The sequence below is a fragment of the Saccoglossus kowalevskii genome, chromosome 8 (genome assembly GCF_978046115.1).
Source record: "Saccoglossus kowalevskii chromosome 8, keSacKowa6.1, whole genome shotgun sequence".
NCBI classification, from domain to species: domain Eukaryota; kingdom Metazoa; phylum Hemichordata; class Enteropneusta; family Harrimaniidae; genus Saccoglossus; species Saccoglossus kowalevskii.
Window position 1 is genome coordinate 25,222,016 of NC_140648.1, and position 25,279 is coordinate 25,247,294.

Sequence of the window (25,279 nt, forward strand, 5' to 3'; positions counted from 1 at the left end):
ATCGTATCATTCTTATCAACGGATAATAACCCTTTAAAATAAATGATATTTCATATTCATGATTTGTAAAAGTGTATATCGGTTCTCCTTTCAGCTGAAATTGAACACAGTATGCTTCAAGTGATAGCAGCGTAATTAGCATGGATTCACATTATTAGATAATAACAATACCATTGTTGTGTAAATTACGTTATCGTGAAATCTTCTTAGCTCAAGTTGGATGGGAGAAGAGTAATAAGCAATACTGAAAGGCAGTGAAAGAAGCCATTATTTACGTTATATTCCTACAGAATTTAATATGGAATCTATTCATCGTACCTTACGGTGGCAGAACAGTTTGATTGTTTGCACGACAAACCACATTTTCTCAGCACTGTTATTTGATTACCTATCAAGCATTTGAGCGGAACGCGGATGTACCTAGGTGAATGCAGGTAGCGAGTGCTAGACTCTCTGTGGAAATCAGCAGAGCAACATTCATTGAAAATGACAGAGTCCTCGTCAAATTTTTTCAACATTATTTTTATGTACTCAACATAAGACATAGCAAAATCAGAAAAACATAGATTACAAGTGAAAGTAAAGCAACTTAACATGCTTACATGCATTGTGTTCAAGTTTGAATGAAATATGTCCATGACTGATTCGGTTGCGAAATGACAGAAATGCTCGATTTCGATGAATTTTTTAGCACTAAATTGGTCACCATTAAAGCATTTCTTACTTTATCAAATACATGTGCATATGTATGATATGATGTGATGTGTATGTGAAGTTTGAATTAAATTGTCACAGAAATGTCTGAAATACTTATGTGAATGGACAGATGAGTGGGGTGAAATAGTAAGTCCCCGTTTTCAGACTTCGTCCAAAAAACATTAAAGCACCAATCATTGTCTAATTAGTAATTTCATAGTTTTGATTTGCTAGATAACATAAACACTTTAACAGTCATAAAATTATCTGAGTTTTCCATATGCATCATTAACACGCCAAATAGCACCACATATAATTATAACTATCAACGGTCGATCATTCATTTTTAAGATTTCAAATCCACCGTTTTATTTGAAGTAACAGAAAACCATTTCTTTACTTGGTACATGCTCTAAGGACTGGTAGATACCATATTCGATAGTTCAAAAAAATCACAGAAAAAAACAAACTGGAAATCGAAACACAAACAACGTTGGAACGCTAATTCTCTTCCAAATGTCAAAAACGCTGAGTGGTTCGCTAGCAACAGTTGCAGTTCATTCTGCAAACATTTTTCTTTCCGATCAATTCAAAGTAAACTAATTATTGAGGTGGATACTTGATAATCTCTAGTAGCAACGGATATTGATAAGTACTATTAAAGGGTAAATGAATACAAGGGCAGGCAACATCTCATCATATATGTACAGTACAATGAGACAAAAACTCACTGAGAAATCTTACAGCGTTTGCAACACAAGCACCCTGTACCTTTTGGCATGAACAGTTTTCTAGCATTACCGGTAATTGGCAATGGGCAATTTCACAAAGAAACACTATAAAAAAATATTTTCAATGAAAAAATGAACAAAGACAATTGATAATGCTTCATTATGAAAATTAAAAAAAAAATATTATATTGCTGTAATAAAATTACGCTACTTTGTCACAAGTAAAGAGTAATTTCAAACTATGAAATATTCAGAAAATGGTCATCGTTTAAAAACATCAAAAGAACATATTTCTTAAATAATATACACAGGTTATTGTTGCATATTTAAATTCCACATGAATCTGAAAATTTTTGTGGTTTTACATAAAGGTGTTTGCAAAGTGATTAAAACATATTGGTAACTGGCTAAAAAAAAAACAATCCAGCATTAGTCAAAAAGGTATATTTTCTGACATTAGTGGAAACCCAGTGAGAATTAAAATTGTTTCAACACTTTTAATTTTAACCAGTAAAACTTGGATAATTTGATATTATAAGTTTGTTCTTATTACTTTTATATTTAAAGAAATGAAGTGGTCGGTGGTGAACAATGCGACTAATATAACAAGAATATTACTGTGGATAGGAACTAAAATTACCAAACAAAATGATTGGACAGAGCGATTCATAATTCACAGCATGATCAAGGACCATTAAGAAATATTCAGAAACTAATCATAGTGGAAAGATTGGTAATACAACGGTATGAATACTACAAACATTCAGGGCCTTGCAAAAACCTGCTTTATATTTCAAAGCAATTAAATTTCCTATAATAGTCTAATTAACAAGTACTCAAAAGCATTCTGCGTCCTGGACAAGGAAACATTTGTATTGATGTATTCCACTGAATAACAAAGTGGGACAACAAAATTTATGTCAGTCATAATGCATGCAGTCTATAATATAATCGCCAAAAGTCTGAAATGCACGCATGCATACAGACCCACTTAATAATTTCTTTGCAAATATACTTGTGAAAGAAAATTGCCCTTTCTTTTTCCTTTGAAAGGAACTGCATGTTTTATACCACATTATATGTATTAAAAGTGTGTTAATTGCATATTTGAATAAATGCAACATTCACCATGATTGTCCAGACACCCTTTCAAACACCACACCCCTAAGAATATTATGTTTTCTCAATTAAGAAGCTATCTAAAAGAGCACTTTAAGCACATGCACTTCTAATGGATCAAATATGATATATATAATTATACCCTGTATAATATTATTAATTAATTATTAATTACATACACTTAATTAGCTTTGTGAGTAGCACATGTCCTTACAGAAAAGATTGAGATGTATTTATGGTTTAAAAATCAGTCATACTTTAATGATCCATTTGGTCTATTTATTAGAGATATTCTTCCAATACACGAAACATGGTGGTATTATTTTATGAAGGCGATTTTAAAGCCTTTAAACGGGTAGAACATATACATACATACATACATATATCACACAAAAAATTATTACAAATAACCATCAAGAAATGTTGTTAAAGCCCTTGTATACACCCAATACCATAAACGAGCCTTTATGTTACTTAACGTGATTATTAGAAAAAAAAAGACAAGAATCAGAGGTTGACCATGATTCAACCAAAGCTTCTCTGAACCTCAGTTGCAGTGACAATTGAAGTGCACTAATGGAGTACAAATATCAGCGAAGAAGATCTTGCTTTGTTTCATGAGAAACCTTAAAGGAAAACAGGTTAATTTTATTCCAGATGATTATCAGCAGATAACTATGTTTTAAATATGCAAATTTCATCAGGAATGAACTATATAAAATAGATGGAGGTCCTAAAGTACCAATTGCTCAAATTTTCTTTTAGGGGAACCGTCCCTTCATTTCTTTCTTGTAGCAGGTAGGAAGCTGCTCACACTTCCAGACTGCAATCACCATAATATACCTATGCCTAAGTATAAGGCTGCATCTCTACGTTGACTTCATTAAACTGAAACGTTTTGTAATCTGACAAGAACGTGCACTTTAAGCAATACTGTTCGTATTAACACTTCAAGTTAATGGCGAACTATTAGTACGTTTTTTTACCGAAGGTCAAAAAGTAAAAGAGAACGCAAATACTACCTGAAGCACCAATAGCAATCTGCCACTCACTCGTTGTCGAGGAATAAGTTGAATCCATCCACGTCCAATTTAAATCCATAAAAGCAAATGGGATTATAGCAAACACTAAACTGGTTAATAAAACGAACTTTAATTCCTACGTTTTACCATTATATTTCCACCAACAAGTGATTTGTAACTCACTTAACAATTTTGAGGTTTAATCGAGTTTTTGACCTCAATTTACATGTATAAATTTTTACTTCTAAACGGTGATGAGAGTCTACTAGCTACTTGCCTACATGTACTTTCTCATACTGTAAAATCCTTTATTTTAGATGGAATTCATTTTCGCTGAAAAGACTTTTTAGGTGTTTGTATGGAATTTATTTTCACTCAATTTTGACAAGTTGAATGTAAAATACAAGAAAATAGGTATATTCACAGGCTTTTATTTTCACTGAATCATTCCTTCAGCGAAAATAGTGAAAATTAATTCCAAGTATTTTACAGTATTCCATTTTATCTTCTACTGCAACTTTCAGGTCAGTCAACTACATGTACCATGCCTATTATTGATACATTGTGACATTTTCACTGTTTTATTTTGCAAATAATCTTTTCTTCATACTTTTGGTATTATTATAAATGTCTAATTATCTACTGTGAAATACTTTATTTTCGCTGGAATTTATTTTCGCTGAAAAGACTTTTTGGGTGTTTTGTATAGAATTTATTTTCACTGATTTTTGATGGGTTTAATGTAAAATATAGGAAAAAAGGTATATTCGCTGGATTTTATTTTCACTGAATCATTCCTTCAGCGAAAATAGCGAAAATTAATTCCAAGCGAAAATAAAGTATTCTACAGTATTTGATTCTCGATCAAGCATAACAAATATATAATCGCCTTAGGAAATGAACATACTATTATGTGCGTGTCTAGTACTCCGCGATGGCATACTGGCTTGAGACATAACGCAGCGATATACAAATGCAAAAATGATTCTCCAACATTGCAAACAAAAATCAAGACAAAAATTTGAGGTTCAAACAAGGGTAACAGCACGATCAACTCTGAATTCAATTCATTGACTTTCACGATATCATGTTTTTTCCAATCACATTTTTTTGAAAAACAATTTTATATAATTATGTTGTATTGTCGACAAAGCTTAGTTGAAATTTTTTTTTTTTCAGTATTAAACTTGACCAAAAATCAAATCTGACAATTAGGACATTCGCAAGTTATAATGTTCGAAAGTTGACATATTGCACTGTTTATGAAGTTAGTTTAATACTGTCCTAATTCCAATATATCCCATCATGCATTGTGGCTTGAATTCTGCTTCCCATGCATGGTAAACACAACTATTTATATATATAAACTAAAGATGAGTGTTCAATTGTTTGATGTTCCAATTAATAACTGTTAGTAAAACGGTCGTCCTAGAAATTCAGAACTCAAGAACCTGTTGTACATCTTGTCTTAATGTTTGTTTTTTTTTGTTTTGTTTTTGTTTTTAAATTTTTTTATTTTATTTATATTTTTAAGTATTTTTTTGTGCCAGGCGACAGTTCCGGACATTGAGTGTCACTGTTGTCTCTCCTGACTTTTTTTCTGTATGTGCAAATTGCAAGTGCTAGTGACGACACATAGTGCATTTTGCCACAGAAGTCATATTCATGTTTGGGACTACATGACAGAACTGTGTGGCCATCTCTCTGTCAAATGGCAATTTGTAATGCGCTATCCTGGCATCAACCAGGCCCGGTCGAACACAAGCACCTGCAGACCTTAACCAAGGTTCCCCCAAAGTCGCATTCGTTAGTGAATGAATCTCGGCCAGTGGAATTGGCCTTCCCATTGAGTCTGTGACACACTCACCCAGGGTAGGGGTCGACCCTTTTGATGTTCAGCCTAAGGTAGGATTTGAACTTTGGTCTACCAATCATGAGTCTGGTGCAACAACCACTATGCTACCAGTGACTGGTCTTAATGTTAACTTAACGAATGTCACAATGAATAATGATTTTGTTATATAATTTTTAATTGTCAAACAAACGATTCATCAACTTGATGACACCCTATGATGCTGAAAATTCACAACCCATATCAGTGATGTTCGGCTATTGACAAGAAATTTCTGATGCAAATATTTTCGCAAATACCGTAGCTAATAAATTTATTGCAATAAACATAATACTTGACACTTCAAAACCTTAAGTATTATGAAATATGTTCATATTATATAGATATTAATCAAACAAGTAATGACGTCTTAGTGGATTAGCCATCAATCATAGCTGAGATCCGCCTGGCACCAGCTGTGGTAACTCTTGATGTACACTCCTCAGACTCCTCACTTAAAAAGGGATCGTAACTGACTTTCAGAATAAAATTGAAAGTTAAAAAATAAAATATGGCAACAGAACACAAAGATATGATGTATCACAGTGCCTAGGAGCGCTTTGTATCTGATACTATAGACGACGCAGCAATGTATTAGATGTTAAAAACTGACAAAAGAAGCACAACTACATTTAATTGCATTATTATAAAATAGGACATCTATTGAAACATGAAGGAAAGCCTTGCAGTGGTACATGAAATTTAAAAGATTTTTTTTCTCATCATTGTACTTATAAGCTAGCAACGCATTTACAATGTCACAGTATCACGACATGCGGACAAAAATGTTTTGTATTAAAACCGAATACCATATTTTCTCTATTACAATGTATATGCAATAGAAACATGTATGTATTGAATTCATTCTATTGGAAGCTCACTTCCAATGGTAGTTCATAAACCGTTTTTTTTTTTTCATTAGAAGTACACTATCTTTTTTATTTTTTTTGTGAACTGAATACATTTGGTTAGATATATTTTCACATGAGGTATGTCAAAAATATTCAGAAAATTCAGCTGAAAAGCCATACTCAGTGTTACAGAATTGCACATTATGAAACGAGGCTAGGCAAAGGTGGCAATGATAAAACATAACTGAGAGGCAAACTGTCTCAGCCTCGGTTAATAAATAAATAAACCTGAATATTGGTATTAGCTTACCTAACAGTAATTCCAAAACCTTTTGAACTTAATTCAACAAAATGTACAGTCAAAAGAAAATTTGACCAAGAATCATTTTATGATCTTTCGAAATATTAAAATAACACTGCAGTCATGTTTGATCATAAGCAAAGCCAAGTGTCCTACGGTACCAGTAATACTTAGCAGATTAGATGTGTTTTTATGCACAGCATGGAAATTTCCAAACCCTTGTCAGAGGGATGACCTCAATGCATGGATTTAATTTTGCTACTATGACAGTAATGCATTGCTTGAACCATAAATCTTGATACACTGACTGTAACATGGTCATCCCATCCAACAAAACAATACCAACAAAATACTGCCTTGGGGCACAACAACCAGTAATAATTTCAGAATCTAAAGTTTCATCTTTGTTGGAAACAATAACCGTACACGTACTGATACGAAGTGGTGAATACTATGGAAAGCAGCTCCAGTGTACGTTACACTGACCTAACAATATGGCTAGTGTCCGGACAATTTGATACACTGGGCCATGGTGGTAATGTTCTAGATTACGAACAGTAAACAAACAACACAACCATTGAGTTAAGATAATTTACACCACTGTGTATTTCCAAAGAGGTGACAGTGTACTATTTTCTCCATTTGCTAGCAAAATATTTGATGAAAATCTAGTAACTACCATATATTTTTTCCCATTAGAAGCATATCCACTGAGGCGACACAATCCAAAACAGTGTTTGTATAAGTACCCAATACCACACATACTTTAGGGATTGGGGATTATACATATGCATATACTGTAGAATACTTTATTTTCGCTTGGAATTTATTTTCGCTATTTTCACTGGATGATTCCGTGAAAATAAAATCCAGCGAATATACTTTTTTTCCTATATTTCACATTAAACTCATCAAAAATCAGTGAAAATAAATTCTATACAAAACGGCCAAAAAGCCTTTTCAGCGAAAATAAATTCCAGCGAAAATAAAGTATTCTACAGTACATTGTAAAGCCACATTTGCTCTATATGACAAGTACGCATAGAATCCAGAGATTCCAATTATTATACGCCGGATCATTAAAATATGATTTACATGTACGTCATTCACATAAGAACATGTTAACTAATAGAGCAAATACAGTATATGCATGCAATAACAATCATTTAAAACTGATCATTTATCTGTTATTTAAACAAAATCAGCCACTTTTCCTATTAGAACAGAAAAGCATTACTGTATTTGTTATAATGAGTGCATTTCCAACTGAGGTACATGTATAAGTACAGTATTTGTTCTATTTGAAGAGCATCTCTGTCGCGGTACTTGTACGATATTTGCCCTATTTGAAGAACATCTCCAGTCGAGGTGCAGGTACCATATTTGCCCTATTTGAAGAACATCTCCAGTCGATTGACAAAATACAGTACTACCCGTCCCAGTATAAGATATTGTCTCGGTGTGAGGGTGGGAAAATGACAATCAAAACATCGCAAACACATCATTTTTAACAATCAAATAAATAAAAATGATACACCTGTAATATACTGATAAAGACATAAATCAGGAGAATTAATAATAGGTCAACCAAATAACAGATTGATAAAGGAATAACACAATGAACGGATGACATACATACCGTAATAAACGGGATTGTAACTGATAAACTGACTGGGGGGGTTGTATGCAAAAGTAAATTCCATAAATAACATATTAAAACTGACCATATTATAGAAACTCTGCACACAATGAATAACAATGCATATAACAGCTGGAAACAAATGCTCATATCTAATCAGAATTGATCACTGATACATGTATATAATAAGATGTCTGTGTTCAAAATAAACACATTCGATATAGATAGAATATCATCTGTTTGACAGTACACACAAATATATGATATGCTGTTGATATGGTCAATGTCGATTGTGTTGGTCACATACAATGTAGAAGTGACTGATGTTGTTAGGAATGCTAGATAATGTGCATTGCACATCACCATCAAAACATACAATTTTCATTTTTTTTTTTTGCTGAAGATCTCAATTTCAGTTTACAGCTGTGATGATGTGTGCGCTCAATTGATGGTCTACTATTAAATAACCAACAGACTCTTTCAATCTCAGAGCTACGATTACTGATATTCAGTACAGTGAGGAACTATGGGTAAAACACAAAAGAAAATGGTTGCCAATTATTAGTCTCCGTCCCTTTCAATAGAAAACAGCTTCCAAAGAAGTTAATTACATTTCATGGATACTATTAAATCACGGTACGCTACTGCTGAGAAGTCAGTACAACAAAAGTGTATTTTGCTAATGTGACTTGACTATTAAAACGCAATACAGCTGATAAATGTCACTGTATTACGGGACGTCTGACCTTGCAGAAATCCTACAATAGATCATGTGCCAGTTGTATGTGCCTATCATATTGAAGATGATTATTTGGACAATTTGAAAGTCTGTTCGAAGTTGGTGCATGGTACATACTGTCACCAGTTCAACCTCAGGAAAAAACAAAAAGCCATTAGCGGGGATTACGTGTACATTTGCTTTATATATAATATATAGGACCATACGACCATACTGTTACCTACTCCCACATACCAAATTTGCATCAAAGCCACAACTAAACTCTTCACGTATTCACAGACATTAAAATCAAATATTCCGTTGTGAAAAACTTAATAGCAAATGCTAATTCAGAGGATATGTTAGCGATTATATTTACTATAGCATAGGATAACATCTACAACATTTGATGAGAATACCATGTGATCAGCAAAATAAATTGAATCTAAACTTCAGTACCAGCTTAGATTAAATATTGTCCATAATATTTACTTACGAGCATTAAAATACAATAATTTTCAGAGATGACAGAGGTAAAACCCCTTCTAACAACTGAAGGATATATTATCCTTTTTTTTAAAGATGTTCCTGCCTACTTCCTGTTGGGCCTTTAAGTCTTGGTGCCATCCGATCACCCATGAAAGGAGGAAGTCTATCCAACCATGACTGACATGCATATTAATTAACTAAAGAAATAATGTCCAAGGAGACTTGATTGATGGGTGAAGGAGTGTACTGAAACACCCCTGACCTTTGACACCATAAAATTGTTAATACAGCTGTGGGTATGTTCATTTGTTTGGGAGCCATCAGTCGCCAGTGTAGTTGGTCTGACACACCTGTCAACCTTATGATCAGCGAAGCATGTCACGGAGAGAGAAAAAATGAAATAATAAGAACACAGCCAAATTTTAGAGTATATATAAAATCGTCATAATTATATCACTATCCTCGGGGGGGGGGGGGCGAAGCTACGTCACAAGACGTTCTACAATGCTAAGACGCGCACCACTGTATCTCATATTTTTAAGGGCTCTGTGCGCGCTGCTGAGGAACGCGGAACGCCAGAGGAAGATTCGATGAAAATTCAAGAAAACAACAGAAACTCAACTTTGAAGTAAACCTGAACAATCAAATTTATATGCGTTACACACACAGGGCTAATCTTGTTACACTGTTCAGGGGAGTTTCAACAACCATCCCAAAGTACTGTTTTCTGAGAGTTTTCAGGCTTTGTTTTCACCATGATGGTTGCCATGCTGTGGAAATGCCTGGATGTCCACCGAGAATATCTACATCTCATTAAAATGACACTCCACAGTATGTGTTGATAACAGTCATCCAGTCATAGCGGACCGCACCCTAATATTTACATCATGGATGTCAACACTACATGACTTTATCAAACACATGTTAACCTCTTTGAACATTCTATTTGATATCCCACATTTTAAGAAACTTATTCCAGTAAAATAGTGCATGGCTCTGTCTCAAAACATTGGATTCTAATGAAGCAATTTACTATTCGAAAAATATAGCACCTACCTCGGTACTAGTAAAGAGGTATCTGAGTGAAGACAATTATTGAAAATTGAGGGGGGGGGGCTAGGATTATTTTCGTTCAACGTAATTGCAATATTTTTTGTTCGTACAACGTAAATAGAAAAAATAAATTCCATAATTCTGTAATCACAGGCTAGACATACAACGTAATCAATCAAATATTTTTTTGGTACACTGTAAAAATGTGTCATTTTTCTCGGTACGTACAAGAATTTACATCCAAATAAAAAAATCATGAAAAATAATCCAAGGAAATTACATTTCCAAAACTGTAAAACGACTAGATGACACAATTCACTACAAAATAAAAGGCCCTCTTACCAAATGAAGAGGGTAATATGCGCATGCGTCTCTACACACGGCGCAGTAATAGCGGAGAATTTGAGTCGGAGAGCTCTTCGGACCATTCAATGTTCCATTTTTTAACACTGTAAACTGTAAAAACGTCTTTTTATTTCTTGTAAATGGTAAAAAGCCCTTTTTATTTCCCGTAAAACCATACCAGCTACCCCCCTTGCCTCCCCTCAAAATTGCTTTTATAAATTCTTTTTTTTTTACTCACGAATATTGAGCAGTTCTTAACCATAAATATGATCTGTTTTTATCCATGTAGAGTAACTGACAGTGATTGACTATTAGAATACCATAACCATTACTATAAAATTTGATACTGACATTATATACATGTTCAGTCATTGACATACCACTGTGATCAACAGTCTGAGAATTTCATTCACTCATTCCTAGATGCCTGATGGAAGGTCAATGACATCCTCAAAAGGTTTATTTCAAGGCCAAGACAGCCTGCTATCCAGCAATTTACACAATCTCATCTGTCAATGTAACTTTATAAGAAAACTGTATACGAGAAATGTCCATTCTTTGCATTTAAGTCACTGTCTTGTTATTTCATGAATATAATGACAATAATATATGCTTCACCAAAGATCTGGCGTAAATGATATCATTTCAATTTTAAGCTGACACCACATCTTCTTAAGCGAGACTATACATTTACTATGAGTGTCACATTATCAAATTCCATACTGATTCATTTTTTTATATTTTATGAAATAAGTATAAAATCAGGAGTTGTGACTATAAAGTAAAACATGACGGAATCACACTGACCGACACTGATGACCGACAATAAAAGCCAACCACTGACAAGAAATTAGTCACATGATCTTTTCAACAGAACTTCTTTATTCAGGGTGCTGATGAAAAGCGATTATTTGAAATCTGACTCACATTGATATGCTAATTACTGTCAAATTCCCACACCTGAGTGCGATTTCCGCCTGGAGAATAAAAACTAATAAAACCAAGATTTTAATAGATGTATGTACAACAAACAACACATGTATTATTAGTGATCTGGGATTAAGCTGAGAAAAACACCGGAAAAAATAAAAATAATAAATTAAATAAAAGTAACTTAAAAATAATAAATTGCTATAAAAAAAAACACCATGTTTATATTCCACAATCCTACCCCCCCCCTACCCCCCCTCTGACAGACAGTATCATTTTCATTCGAAAGACACAAAAGGAAAAAGAGGTTATTTAGAAGTTGACAAGTACATGCAACAACTCAAAGAAAGTCTATAGACTCCTTGTGAGTAACATCTTAACTCTATTGTCCAGTACAGCCTGTCTCTATCTACCATTTGTAAAGCATGTCAATGATTTCATGTAGACTGGGTGAGAAAAGAGTTCAGAAATTGCAAATGTCATGACACGTTGCCATTAATCTTTTCACCACCAGTTCCCTCTTTTCATCACAAATTCACAAAATAGTCCCGTTTATAGTCTGTTCAGAAGATTTGAACAAAAATAGCCAAATTTTTTGAGTAAAAACCGAAAATTTACTCAAATTTTCTCTGTTGGCTACAAAATTAGGGTTCATTTCCATAAATATTGAAGAATATTAGAACAAGCAGCCAGTCGGCTGAAATAGCTCCGCTGTTAGCAATGCACATTTCAATTAAAGAACAGAAGATATCATTAGAAAATGAACAATATGTATAGTATCAAAGCAATGGGACTTTCAACAAGAATTCAAAAATATCACTTTTTACCAAAAATGACAAAAATAATCATCAAAATTAGATAATTGAAGATATCATCATGAAATGAACAAATCTTTAAGTGGTCCACATGTAGAACCTATATATGTAATATCAAAGCAAATGGACTACCACGACGAACAATCACTCATATGATAAGCTCCACTCGACAAAGTCGACAGCGGAGCTAAAAAATGGTGTTGAAAAGATTAATCTGTTTATGAATCTGACTTTACTTTAGCATATTGATATGTCCTACCATATTGCTCTATTACTAAAAACGCATCTGAAACAACGAGAAATATCAGTTTGCCTTTGAACAATCATTTTGAATGAATATTAAATTTTTTTAAGTGAAAAAAAATACATTTATTATGAAAATACAACAAATGTAATTAAAATCAAATTAATCAATGAAATGAAATTTACAAATCACATATTTTATCAATCGGACACTAAAATTGAGGATTTTAACTTTTGGTTGTCATAACAAGATTATGGAACTTAACCAGGGACAAATGTATGTCACAGAACTATCCTGACAGAGTTCATTTTAAACCCCGCGAGATAACACCAAGCACGTTTCACCAACTATACAGATGCCATCAGTATTCTCATGGGATCGCTTAAACAAATTTCACACCAGACAAGTGTTACAAACTGATAATCACAAATGGCCAGCTGTGGTGACAATAACGCAAACCTGTTGCAGTGAAAGTAATAAAGTAGTCAGGTGATCCACACAGGTGACATTGATGTCATATATTGAAAATGTCTTGACAATGCAGCTCTCAATTCTCATGCTTTGACAGTAAATTTCTGTACATCTGTTGACACCAACGTCTTAAAATTATTCACATGGTTTCATTACTAATGCTAAAAGCATTTTTTTGTCTTCGTAGTAAGTTTATACCGGTACTACATGCGTCATTTTGTTGAATGCAAATATACGCTGCATTTGCTCAATCAGTAGCACATGTAGGTATGTTTACATAAATGACAGAGGTGGGTCTATGGATCAAAATAAGTTGTATTCACTGCACAGTAAAAGCAAAATTTGATTTATTTAGTTTCTGTCGGTAGGTCTTTCTAATAAAACACATACAGTAGCTATACCGGTAATTGCATTGAGAGATTCATTATCAATCATCAACACCAAAAGCTATGAAGACAGGAGCACTTACCCATCATACAACAGTCAGTTTTGATATTCAAAAAAAAAAAATGATGCAACTGAGGAAAACGGGCAATCATCTCCCTGGGCATGAGCTAGTGTTGATCACTTGTCTAATCATTATAGTCACGATGTTCTCATCAATTTTCATGCACCCATGTGAGTCAATGGAAACACAGGGCATAATTTGATAATATTATTATACATATATATAATACTATTATACATGTACATCCGGGTCCCAACCTCACTCCAAAATCATCAAGGTAGTCTCATTTATGTTACCATGACTACAATGCATTTTGAATGAGTGGATAGTAGAAAGTCCTTTTTAGGTAATTCTGGTTTATTTTCTAAAGTTTATAGTAAGACCCCAAATAAAAACACAACTTACACTATCATCCAGCGAATAGCACAAATCCCCGTTCTCGTAGAAAACAAACCAGCGTCGCTGCCATTTCTAAAACAAGAAAACATATTTACATGTTATTATGGGCATATTATATCTCTTAATTGGGGTATTGTGATAATTGGGCCATGGCTGACGGAGTCCACTGTTATTGGGGAAGCACTAACTAGACAAGACATTACAACATTGGTGTTGTTCTTGAATTCAGAGAATGCAATCTTTGAATATTAAAAATATAATAAAATAAATATTCATAATATATACATCATAACCCAATAAGCCTATGTGCTGAGATGCAAAAGTGTACTCAATCATTAGACTGCCATATCTTTTGTGCCAAAATTTATGTTTTTATGTATGTTTCATATAGTTTTGGATGACATTGGACATAATTTCCTATTGGTTACTAAGGGCCTTGATCTACAATTTTGAAAAAAAAATATAAGAAAAAATTACAGGGATTTATTCTATCGATGGAGACAGCATTTAACTTTGGCACTCAAAAGGCTATATATATATATATAAGGGCTCTGTTGTTGTGACTGCACAAGAGTTTTCTTGACTGTCTTTTGATCACTTTCAGTGGGTAGCCCACTAAATATTTATTGTGAATTCAAAATACATTTTATGCCTTGAACATGGCCACAAGTTCATGTATCATAAATGTTGTATCTCTTATATTTTATCCACCATTGATTCTGTGAACATTTATAACAACATGTATTTTTGTTTACTTTCTCTCTGCTTTTTAAATTTATACTGATAAAAAAAAAGAGATCATTCTTGTAAAATTTTCAATACGACAATGAGAGGATGTCACAACAGCCAAGACGACTAATGTGGGTAGGACTACTTGATGTTCTTATTTTATTATTAATTTCTAACACATTCCAAACTCAACACAAGTGCACACTTCGATTTTAGTTCATAAATCGTTAACACAGAGCAAAGTTCAACAAGACATCCAATTTAAAAGAATTATAAAATTATTAAAAATCATTTTGCAGTCATTATTACATTCTAAAACTCAAACTGTAAAATCCGGAGGGGAGTGACACCTGTTGTATTTTACTCACGTTTTTCGGATAAATTATAATATATATATACATTCTAACACTTCTAGAGATTATAGATTAAAAAAAATGTTGACGTTTCTATACATAGCTTGGTTGAGTTATGTAATGATTTGAAGTCATCGCTGAGTTGACTTTATGTGACAGTAGTGACAATGGGCGGTGGGCCAGACAGGATAAACAGGTCACAACATAACAGAGCGGTTTCAAACAGTACGAAACAACAATAACAGACAGGCTACGGAAGGTCAACATTGCTGTACGTGTAGCAACATTTTGGATGACAACACACAAGTGTTACATACTGAAAGACAGGCGATCATGTTGATACGACTGAGTCAGTCCGTAACACGCCGTCACAATTAACGGCACCGAGAGATGACAGAACCGGTGGTGCTCTACGTTGACTTGCACACACGCACGCACAGATACTACACAGTGAAATCGACACAGCGAGAGATTAGATCGATCACTAAAACCATTCACTCACCCGAGAACGTGCATACGGGTTGTTCACGTCAAGTCCTGGTGCTACAAACAGAAATCCACACACTAGAACTTTCCTCGATCCCTACAGGTGATAGACATAACAAAAGTTATTTTCAAACTAACATATAAACGTTTGGCGATTCAGAACCAACGGACACATATTAATTAATCATCGAGCTACCAATATATCCATGGGTTGGGCGCGATCATAAACACTACCAAAAATGCAAATTACTAAAATACATACTTGCCCGTCCCCATCGTTCTCAAGCTGATGTGCCTCCCGTGTCCTAAAGCAGTTCTGGCATTTCGTCTTATTAAAAATGTTCGGCTGAAAGTTTTTGCACGAAGAGACACTGCTTTTCAAGTTTTGGTCCGCGCGATCCGATCCAAACCCCATGGTTGGTTTGGTATTGGTCGAAGCTAAGCGAAGGGACGACGATTTTCAGCGACTGTACAGCATCAGTATTGCTCCTTGTCTAAATCATAGAAGTGACTGCGGTTATTCCTCGGGAGATGGACATCCTGTTAGCGTCAACGCAAAGTAGTGGATCCTGTCAATAAAAGTACAAACGCTATAGTATAGTCCCAGGACTCGGGAAGTTAATCGTATTCCAACGTACGTAACTGAGGCACTTGTGGTAAGGACACGCATATGCAAATGAGACGCCATGTTTACCTAACAGTATTTGTTCCGGGATTAATCCGCCGTGTATTTTTTTATTTTCGGCTGTTGTCCTTAGTTGCGGTAGACAATTCAAATAGTTATACTTTCTTAAGATATTAGAAATATAGTCTAAAATGATGTTGTACATATGGATTGCTGTATTATACTGTCAGATGAAGGAACTACTTTGAGGTGCTTCCACGTAAACAGGTCAACATATGCCCGGCTATAAACAAACTGTTTGAAAAATGTTTATATGTGCCCGCTGGGGGCTCTCACAAAAACAGTTTGTACACATCTTCTACGCACAGGCACATCCTCCCAAAAGCATAGATTGGGGTTTGTTTCAAACTGCTCGCATGTAACGATTTTTAGAGTGGGTGTATATTACTAGAAATCGAAGACAAGTGTGTGTTTGTTTGTTGGTTGGTAGAGTGAATGCGTAAAAAGCCCGGTCAAAATAGGAATCTTTTGGGAAAAACACAAGTTTAACTTTGTGCTTTTCTTCACTTTTAAAGGGCTATATTTGTCAGATTATTTTTATTTGTCAATTCAAGAACACAAATAGAACGTACTTCTGTTTTTCACACTCTTGATAAGAAGTGATGTATTCACGGCTCTGAATAACCCTAGTCGAAAGCTTCAGTTGAGTATCGGGGATGTGTTATATATTTAGTTCTCAGACTAGTTGCATTACTAGTCTGAGATTAGTTTATCTACTAGTATTGTAACAGAGGTACATTAATGTAATGTACCTTTGATTTTATTTATTATAATTAACTTAACAACAACTATTAATTTGTAATTAGTAAATGCAGTATAATTTGTAAGAAAGGTGAGTAAAGTTTTTTACACTTTTATAAAATATATAACGTACGCTTGACAGCCGAGAAAGTATAAGCGTTGTTCGTAGATACCGCCTGTGATGAGAAGCCGTTAGGACAAAGCTATTCTATGAACTGCCGCCCCTCCCACTTTTACACTACCTTTGCTGTTCACTTTTGCGACTGTAGGTGGCGGTATAACAGCGCGCCTCACAAAACACCACACACTTATAAATAAAGGAGAAATAGATGAAAGCGATGATAGATGGTAGCATCGACCTCCACTAAGCAGTCGCACACCCATCTTGACATTTTGAATTCATCGCCATGCGCTGAAAATTCATCAACACTAGAAAGAGGCGACTAAGAGAGGAAAAAATGGGAGACAATGTTGCGAATGGAGATTGCAACCGACATTCCACGTCGCAGCCGCTTAAATCGAGGTACGATAAATACAATTTACATATATGTTATAATATTCGCAAAAATGAATTATTTGGCGTTTTATATAATTGTTACGACTTAAATACATTTTCGTTATTTCGGCCATATACGATGGACATACTCGTCTTTATTTGTAATTACCTCGGACAGTTAAAAACGTAAATGATCATGTCTTAAACGTCATCGATATCCATTTCAATTGACGGAGCTCTGAATTATCCTACTGGCTCAGTAATGCCGGTTACCAATATACAGTAGCAACAGCCATATTTTGTAAATACATAGACGTGCATGCAATTACAAATAAATACAATACACAGACCACGTGTACTGATCTATCATATTATCGTGACGATGGTTATCAGTTTCCTTGAGTGCAAGCCGCATCTCCGATCACGGTTATACTCTTTTATTTTTTTTTCAATCTGGCCAGATTAACGTCGACCTACTTTTTTAAATAATTTGTATTTCATATCTGTTGTTGCTAAAACACACTTTTCGTAATTAACAATGGTCACTCTAGTAGTCTAGTAATCGACGTTGATTGGTTAATAACATTTAACGCCGCATCTTCCGAATCCGTCACGTATACCGTCCGTCTTCGTGTTTATTGACTTACAGATGCGGAGAGGCCACTTCCGGGTAATGCTGTAATTGCTTTTACGGCATTAGCCGCGTATTTAAAAATCGCCCCACGCGATCCATGTGATACACAATTTCTTTGATTTTGCTCAATAAAAACAACAAGACTGAGATTTTCTTTTTCATTTGATTTAAACAGTCAGTGTGTTTTGTTTTTTCGAATATTACGCATCTCGATTGTAGCGTTCTACTGGTAGTGACAGTAGCTTATTGTCAGAGTGACATGTGGCAATGTCTTATTCCTATTCAATCATGACGCGTGCTTCTCCTCAATCTTTCGTTTCGTGATGAATTTCACGCATGACACCGAATTCCGGTCGATACACTATTATAGTTATATTAACCAGCTGCTAGATTTGGTCGGGGTTATACAATTATGATTGAACCATAATAAACTACGCATACGTAGTCATCGGAATGTATCCGGAATTTACGTGAAGCTAATATTGCATAAACGAAAAATAAAACGGACATGCACTCGTCATCCTTTACAACAACATTTGTGTAACATTGAGTCCCGACTGCATTATTACGACGGCTGTTAGGTATTCTATCGCCCGGACAAAAGCTAAGAGCATGACCTTGAAAAGGCATTTAAGGATTAATACAAGCTGGCTTGTCACTCTCATTACAGCTCCCTGGTATATGCAAAATAAAACAACAACAACACCACTTCTGCTATAAGATTAGACTTCCGTATAATCGATTTATGTAATTTGGGCGTTGTTAAATCATTCAATATTTTTTTTTAAACTTACGCATAGATGATAAACGAAATAAGTTGATAAATTATATTTCAAATAACACAAATATTCCATTGTGTTGTTTTCTGTGAGCGAGTACTCCTTTTCTCACTGGAATGTATATTGTACCACAGTCCCTCTATCATAGAGGGACTGTGATTGTACGTACACAGCCTTGGTTCATTTCATGCAATCTGACAATATATGACCTTCCATGGCATGACCACACTGTTATTATTATTCTTATGCATGTGTGACATCACTGTCACGTGTCCATACAATAATTGTGTCGGTTCGTTAAAATCAGCGCAGTGTCTGTCCTACTTTTGAATATCAGTATTACTTTTGTTAAGATTTCTTAAGTGACTTTTTAAGTTCTCGAATGTACTAGTTTTATAATTAATCATTAATAGTTTTGCCGTGTCGTCTTCGCGAAGTGCAGTTATGCGTTGTAGTTATTGCCGTCGAGCGTGTTACAAGCAAAATTTTAGAAAAAAAATATAACGACCTCGATTCCATACTACAATATATTTAGATATTTGTGTCTTTTATTTTTTATGCATATTCATGTCCATGTAGCGAGTGGCCCCCAAGAGCCTTAAGGAGCAGATCATTTCAAACTCTGGGATGGTAAAATTAAAGCGGGAGGGTCGTCACCTGCGGACGCGCGGGAATCGAGTTCCAAGCGATGATAACAACACACGCTACAAACGCAGAGGCTCATGGATAGACTCTTTTGACCACATCCCTCTATCCCCGGTAAAAACGCTAAAAACGCAAAGGCCATGAGGTAGACGCTTGTTTGTAAACAATGACACGCTATGGCCTTCTGACGCATGCGCAGGTGACGACTCCCATGCTTTAAGAAAAGGACAAGGCACTAAGTGAAAATAAAAAAGAAGTACCGTGAAAACATTTAGCTTACAAAATATTCAAATCTGTTGAAACAATCTTTGAAAGGTCTCAAAATAAAAACACAGATGGGTGTTAACAACATTCTGATTAAAATCTGATGTATTGTATGGCGTGTTATATATAAATATATATTTCACCATATGTCACCGTCACTCTATTTTGTACTGAGCTGAGTACGGTGATTCCGCATCTTTGTAACTTGAAAAAAAGCACGTAGAAAGAATATTTACATTATTTTTAATTTTGAGTAGTGTCCCCTCAATACATGTATTTTTAAAGCGAGGGAGTCTTCACCTGCGCATGCGTCAGATGGCCATAGCGTGTCATTGTTTACAAACAAGCGTCTACCTCATGGCCTTTGCGTTGTTAGCGTTTTTACCGGGGATAGAGGGATGTGGTCAAACCTTAGATAATCAGACGATAACACAGTATCTTTACGTACCGGATGTTACGTATACGTGTGCGTTGTCTATTAACTCAAATAGTTACTTCCATGCATATCGATAGCCGCATATATGAGGATGACTAGACTGGCACAGTCTGGGCGATTTATTTCTTTTTAAATTTAAAATTAAATAAAAAAGATAGCGAAATGGAGGTGTTAACGCGAAATCACGGGCGCTTGCGACAGGATTTTAGATTAAGGGTAGGGTTGGGTAGGGTTATATACTGTAAAATGACTAATTTTCCCTGGGTTTAAATTTCACTGATTTACCATTTCAGGCATATTCAGTGGGTTTTAAATTCACGGTTTCGTCATTTAGATAATGTGTTCTATGCTAAATTTTACATATTCACTGTGTTTTAATTTAGCGCATTTTTCCAGTCAGCGAAATAAGCTAAATTAAAACCCAGTGAATAATTACCCCCTTTACAGTACTAAGGCTTTATTTCTATTAGTATATAACCCCACCCAACCCTACTGCAAGCGCCCGTGCGCGAAATCCCCTGTAACCGCGAATCGCGTTCACCCCACATTTCGCAAAACTATTTTTTTCAATTCAATTTCCAGTCTGGAGGATGACAAATTTTAACACTCATAATTTAAATCAGTGTGTTTATTAGTAAGTAAAAAAACACAAATAAGTAGCGCCTTGACTTACTCATGTAGAAATCGTTTTTGCAAAAAAATCTTAAACAACGACAAGTTTAAAATTAAACACACAAATATTTTATTATCCAAATCATAGATTTAAGTACTTTGATTTATTCTTTTGTATTTTGTACTTCACCTTATAAAGCGTTGTATGAGTTCCTAATAAAAAAAAAAAAAACCATCGTAAAAAATAAGCGCGTTAGTATTACCCATGACCCCTTGTTTTGACCTTCGACCCGTATTCTGAGTTGCCGTCGCACACCAAAACCCCAGACGTACTGAAACGCACTTGCTCGGAGGGTTATAGCAGTATTCGCACTTGTCCTACAGCATTTGGGATGTGTTACTGCCACCAGCAACACCGGCAAGAGGGTCCGTATTGTATTCTGTGGAAAATATACGACCAGATTCGAACAAGGTAGAGAAAGTTGTATATGTTGTTGTTTTGTACGCCGTTTTCTTTGGAAAGAGGCGGGGGACACACACAAGTCCCCACACATAAAGGAAGTTACCGCGATTTGACGATCTTTACATTTAATTTATGACATTGTTTTTTGCTTCATTCTGTTCCGTATTTTGTTGTGTGGATATGTATTGTCGAAATTTATTAACAAAGAAAGCCAACGCTATGGGGTAAAACAATTGACTTGTAATATAATATTGGGATTTTTTTTCTATCGTGACGGGGACACAAGGGACCCTATTGTCACACTTGGACAAATAGACTTGTCCAACGTAAATTGAGATACCACTGGTATGGTGAGGTTTTGAAATGACTCACTGTGTACACAGTTACTGGTATCTTGTTGTGTAGTTTCATTTATCACAATAATTCGTATATTAATTTACTGATGTGGTGTGAGTGTAGGTGAATTTTACATTTTAGTTCCCAGTACAAGGTTTACATTTATTTAAGTCAAACATATCTTTGTTTCAGTCCAGCTATTGAACTAAAAACTGTAGTTAAATGGTCCAACAAAACATTACCACTGAATATCTTTTCAAGTTGGACCCCTCCATGGATACATATCTGTGCTTTTGTGCCATCACCCATGGTAACAGTAGTACATGAACTATATCCATAAATTACTATGGTGTAGGAGTCAATGTCGCTGTATGGTGTTTTGCCAAGCATTGATCTACAATATTAAAATGGTTATGACATTGAGATTCTGCACCTGCATTTGAAACTCTTCGGGGGTGGGGGGGTGGGGGGCTGTGCAAAATATTTTTTTCCTTCACTTATTATTATTTCTTTATTCCGCACTATATGGCCACTGGCCTAAAGTACTGTTACATTTCAAAACTTAAATTACACACAATCGCTTTAAAAAAACAAGATACATATACTTCAAATTATACTTCCATTTCAGTTTCTCTGTAATGAAAACTCTTAAACAAATATTTACCCAAACTTAATAAAATATAGTACTCTGTAGCAATGCAATGAATTTCATTTTAGTTTTGTTCCAATTTTCTTCGCATTATGAATTACCTGTGATTTGTTCCCACTATGTGCACTTTTTCCTCCTAAAATTTAGGTGTGTAAAATTGTTTTTCTTTTGTTACTGGATTTCCATGATTTCTTTACTGTGCAGTTTTGTTCTAATGTTTTTTTCCTCCCTCCCCTGATTTTCTAATGACCTATCCTTAAAAGTCTATACTAGTACGGTATCAAATATTAGATTGTCATAGAGTTACTGAGTACCGGGTAGGAATTATGTCAGTAACTTTGAAACTTGGGATTGGAATATTTGTACATTGTATGTCCTAAATGTTCCAGTCAATTCAAGTACATGTATGTACTGTTTAATTTAAATTTACTGGTAATGTTATAGGAATAGTCACTAGATTTCAAATTCACCGGATTGTGAAAAAACAATCAATTCTGATTGTTATTCAATATTCACTGGTTTTTAATTTAGTGCATTTAGCTAGCTGCGAAATAAGCAAAAATAAATCTTAGCTAATAATTAAACCCTGTATGATCTATGTAAATATTTTGCAGATTTGGAAACTATGTACATTGAGTTGCTCACCGGGAGTGGTTCTGGTTCACCCATTGTTTGATAGTGGAGCTGTTTGATTATGAAAATTTTATCTGTGATAAATTCACAGTCATAAGTAACATACTTTAATATAGGAGAAAATAAAAGACAAAAACTAATGTTGACATGCTTTAAACAACTCAATAGTGAGGTTTAACTGGTTTTAGTTTGTTGATAACTGAATGTACCAGTGAATATTTAACATTAAAATGTAGTTTTCTTATAGACCAGTGAAATCTGTTAAAATTAAACCTTTCCATTTCTCCTCTTTCAGCTTCACTGGTCAAAAATACTGCTTATATATGCTTATATACCGGGGTAGTCCATTAATATTTGGATTGAATCTCTCACATCCACTGCTATATTACTTAGCACAGAGCCGTAAAGTCTTTTTGGCTAATTTGAATACAATTGTACGTGTCAAAGCTTTCGCATGTACCCCTGTTTTACAGCTCTCTTCATTCTAGCTAAGAAGAATATCAGTATTTGAATACCAGTACTTTCATTTCTTGGTAGTCATCAACATGTATTTTTGTGTGATGGCTGGTTGATGCTAGTAGCAGGTTTTTTTATGTGTGATATTTTGGTGGTAGCTGGTTGATGCTAGTAGTAGGTTTTTTTATGTGTGATATTTTGGTGGTAGCTGGTTGATGCTAGTAGTAGGTTTTTTTATGTGTGATATTTTGGTGGTAGCTGGTTGATGCTAGTAGTAGGTTTTTTTATGTGTGATATTTTGGTGGTAGCTGGTTGATGCTAGTAGTAGGTTTTTTTGTGTGGCATACTTTGGTGATAGCTGGTTAATGCTATCAGCATGCTTTTTGAAACTTTAAAGTATTTGATATAGCCGACTAAGGCTGGATGCTCTCCTGGGTTTTTATTACCATATAACAACCATTGACTGTGTTGGTTCTTCAAGACTATTTGACTCTGCTTCCAGTAATGGTCATCAACAGGTAGTGTGTGATCAACAACTGAGGCTTTAAAATTTGCACAACGGTGAATAGCAATATCTCCCTTGATTATTTTATACTGAGCGAATTAGTGAACACCTTGATTCTTTGAAGAAGTTCAAATCCTAAAAATATATTCACTATTTATTTAAACCTGAATATCTGACAATTGCCAGACAAGGCTCAATTGCTCTTATTAGACACTGCAGCTAGTACGTAGCCTAACCATGTTGATAATAATCAATAAAGAGACTATCACTTAAATGGAGGTTTTAATGATTGTGGTTCCAGAGCCTTATCTCTGACTTTCAAACATCATCTCACACATATGCACTTGTATTTGTTTCACAACCAGATTCAGTATGGCCCAGTGGCGGCCATTATGATGTTAAAAATTAAGTTTTTGGAACTGGATCTTGTTCGTTGGGTATGGATGTGTTTCGTTTAAGCTTGAAACATACATTGGACATGATGGAAGTCACCTTGATGCATGTCATTTTGTTTTGTTTTTTAAATTAAAAAAAGATTGACTGATTTTGTTTTAATGACTTTTGTTTCAAAGTAATTTTTCTGACATGCCTTGACTGATCATGTCGTGCATATGTACATGCGTTTGTTTGATGATCAGATTCAGGAGGGCGAATAGTGGTCATTTGAATTTTGGCGAGCTTTTATTTTTACATCACAAACCCTGCAACTTTAGAATAGTTGTTTTTTTTACTGAATTTAACGCAAATTGTTATGCGATGATGTAATGTGATCTCTAAATATGGGCAATGGTATGATATTATAGATAGCTTGAATAAATTAACGAATGATTATATTTATTTCTATTAACAGATTCATGAACAATCGGGCTGTTGGTAACAATCCATATAAGCCAACCAAACTAGAACATCTAGCAAACTGTGTGACGCATGGGGTAAGTATCCATTGAGACATTGTAATTGGTCAAGTTCCTTTAATTGTTGAATGTTTTTAAGCAAGATTCAGTGTATCAAGGTGTTTTAGTATGATCCCTTTTTGTGAATAAGATTTTTGTTGGCAGTTATAGATATTTCTCAGTGTGATAGGTGGTCTTATTGTGCTACAAAAGACAATTTTCTGTTCAGTATGAGACCCTGCATCGAACATAAAAATGAAATCAAACAAAAACGGAACAAATAAAGATCATAGCGACATGAAAACAACACGTGGGATCCAAC

The 25,279-nt window shown here is 34.7% G+C and overlaps 2 protein-coding genes across 3 annotated transcripts in view; one reads left to right on the forward strand and one right to left on the reverse strand.

The window, feature by feature from the left end:
- LOC100372617 (uncharacterized) overlaps positions 1-16,336 on the reverse strand; it is a 94,682-nt gene extending 78,346 nt beyond the window's left edge. The window contains exons 1-3 of the mRNA XM_078009123.2: positions 15,993-16,336; positions 15,747-15,827; positions 14,169-14,234 (exon numbers count right to left, since the gene is read on the reverse strand). Of these exons, the coding sequence (XP_077865249.2) occupies positions 14,169-14,234; positions 15,747-15,827; positions 15,993-16,145 (300 nt within the window). The 5' untranslated portion in view covers positions 16,146-16,336. The remainder of the gene's footprint in view (positions 1-14,168; positions 14,235-15,746; positions 15,828-15,992) is intronic.
- A 1,102-nt stretch (positions 16,337-17,438) lies between these two features.
- The window catches only part of LOC102806589 (monocyte to macrophage differentiation factor-like), a 35,270-nt gene continuing 27,429 nt past the window's right edge, over positions 17,439-25,279 (forward strand). Inside the window, exons 1-2 of one of the 2 annotated variants that reach the window (XM_078009126.2) lie at positions 17,439-17,679; positions 24,915-24,996. In XM_078009126.2, coding sequence (XP_077865252.1) covers positions 17,615-17,679; positions 24,915-24,996 — 147 coding nt within the window. In that variant the 5' untranslated portion in view covers positions 17,439-17,614. Of the gene's footprint in view, positions 17,680-21,324; positions 21,495-24,914; positions 24,997-25,279 lie in introns of those variants that run through there. The other variant, XM_085502406.1, reaches the window with a different exon arrangement.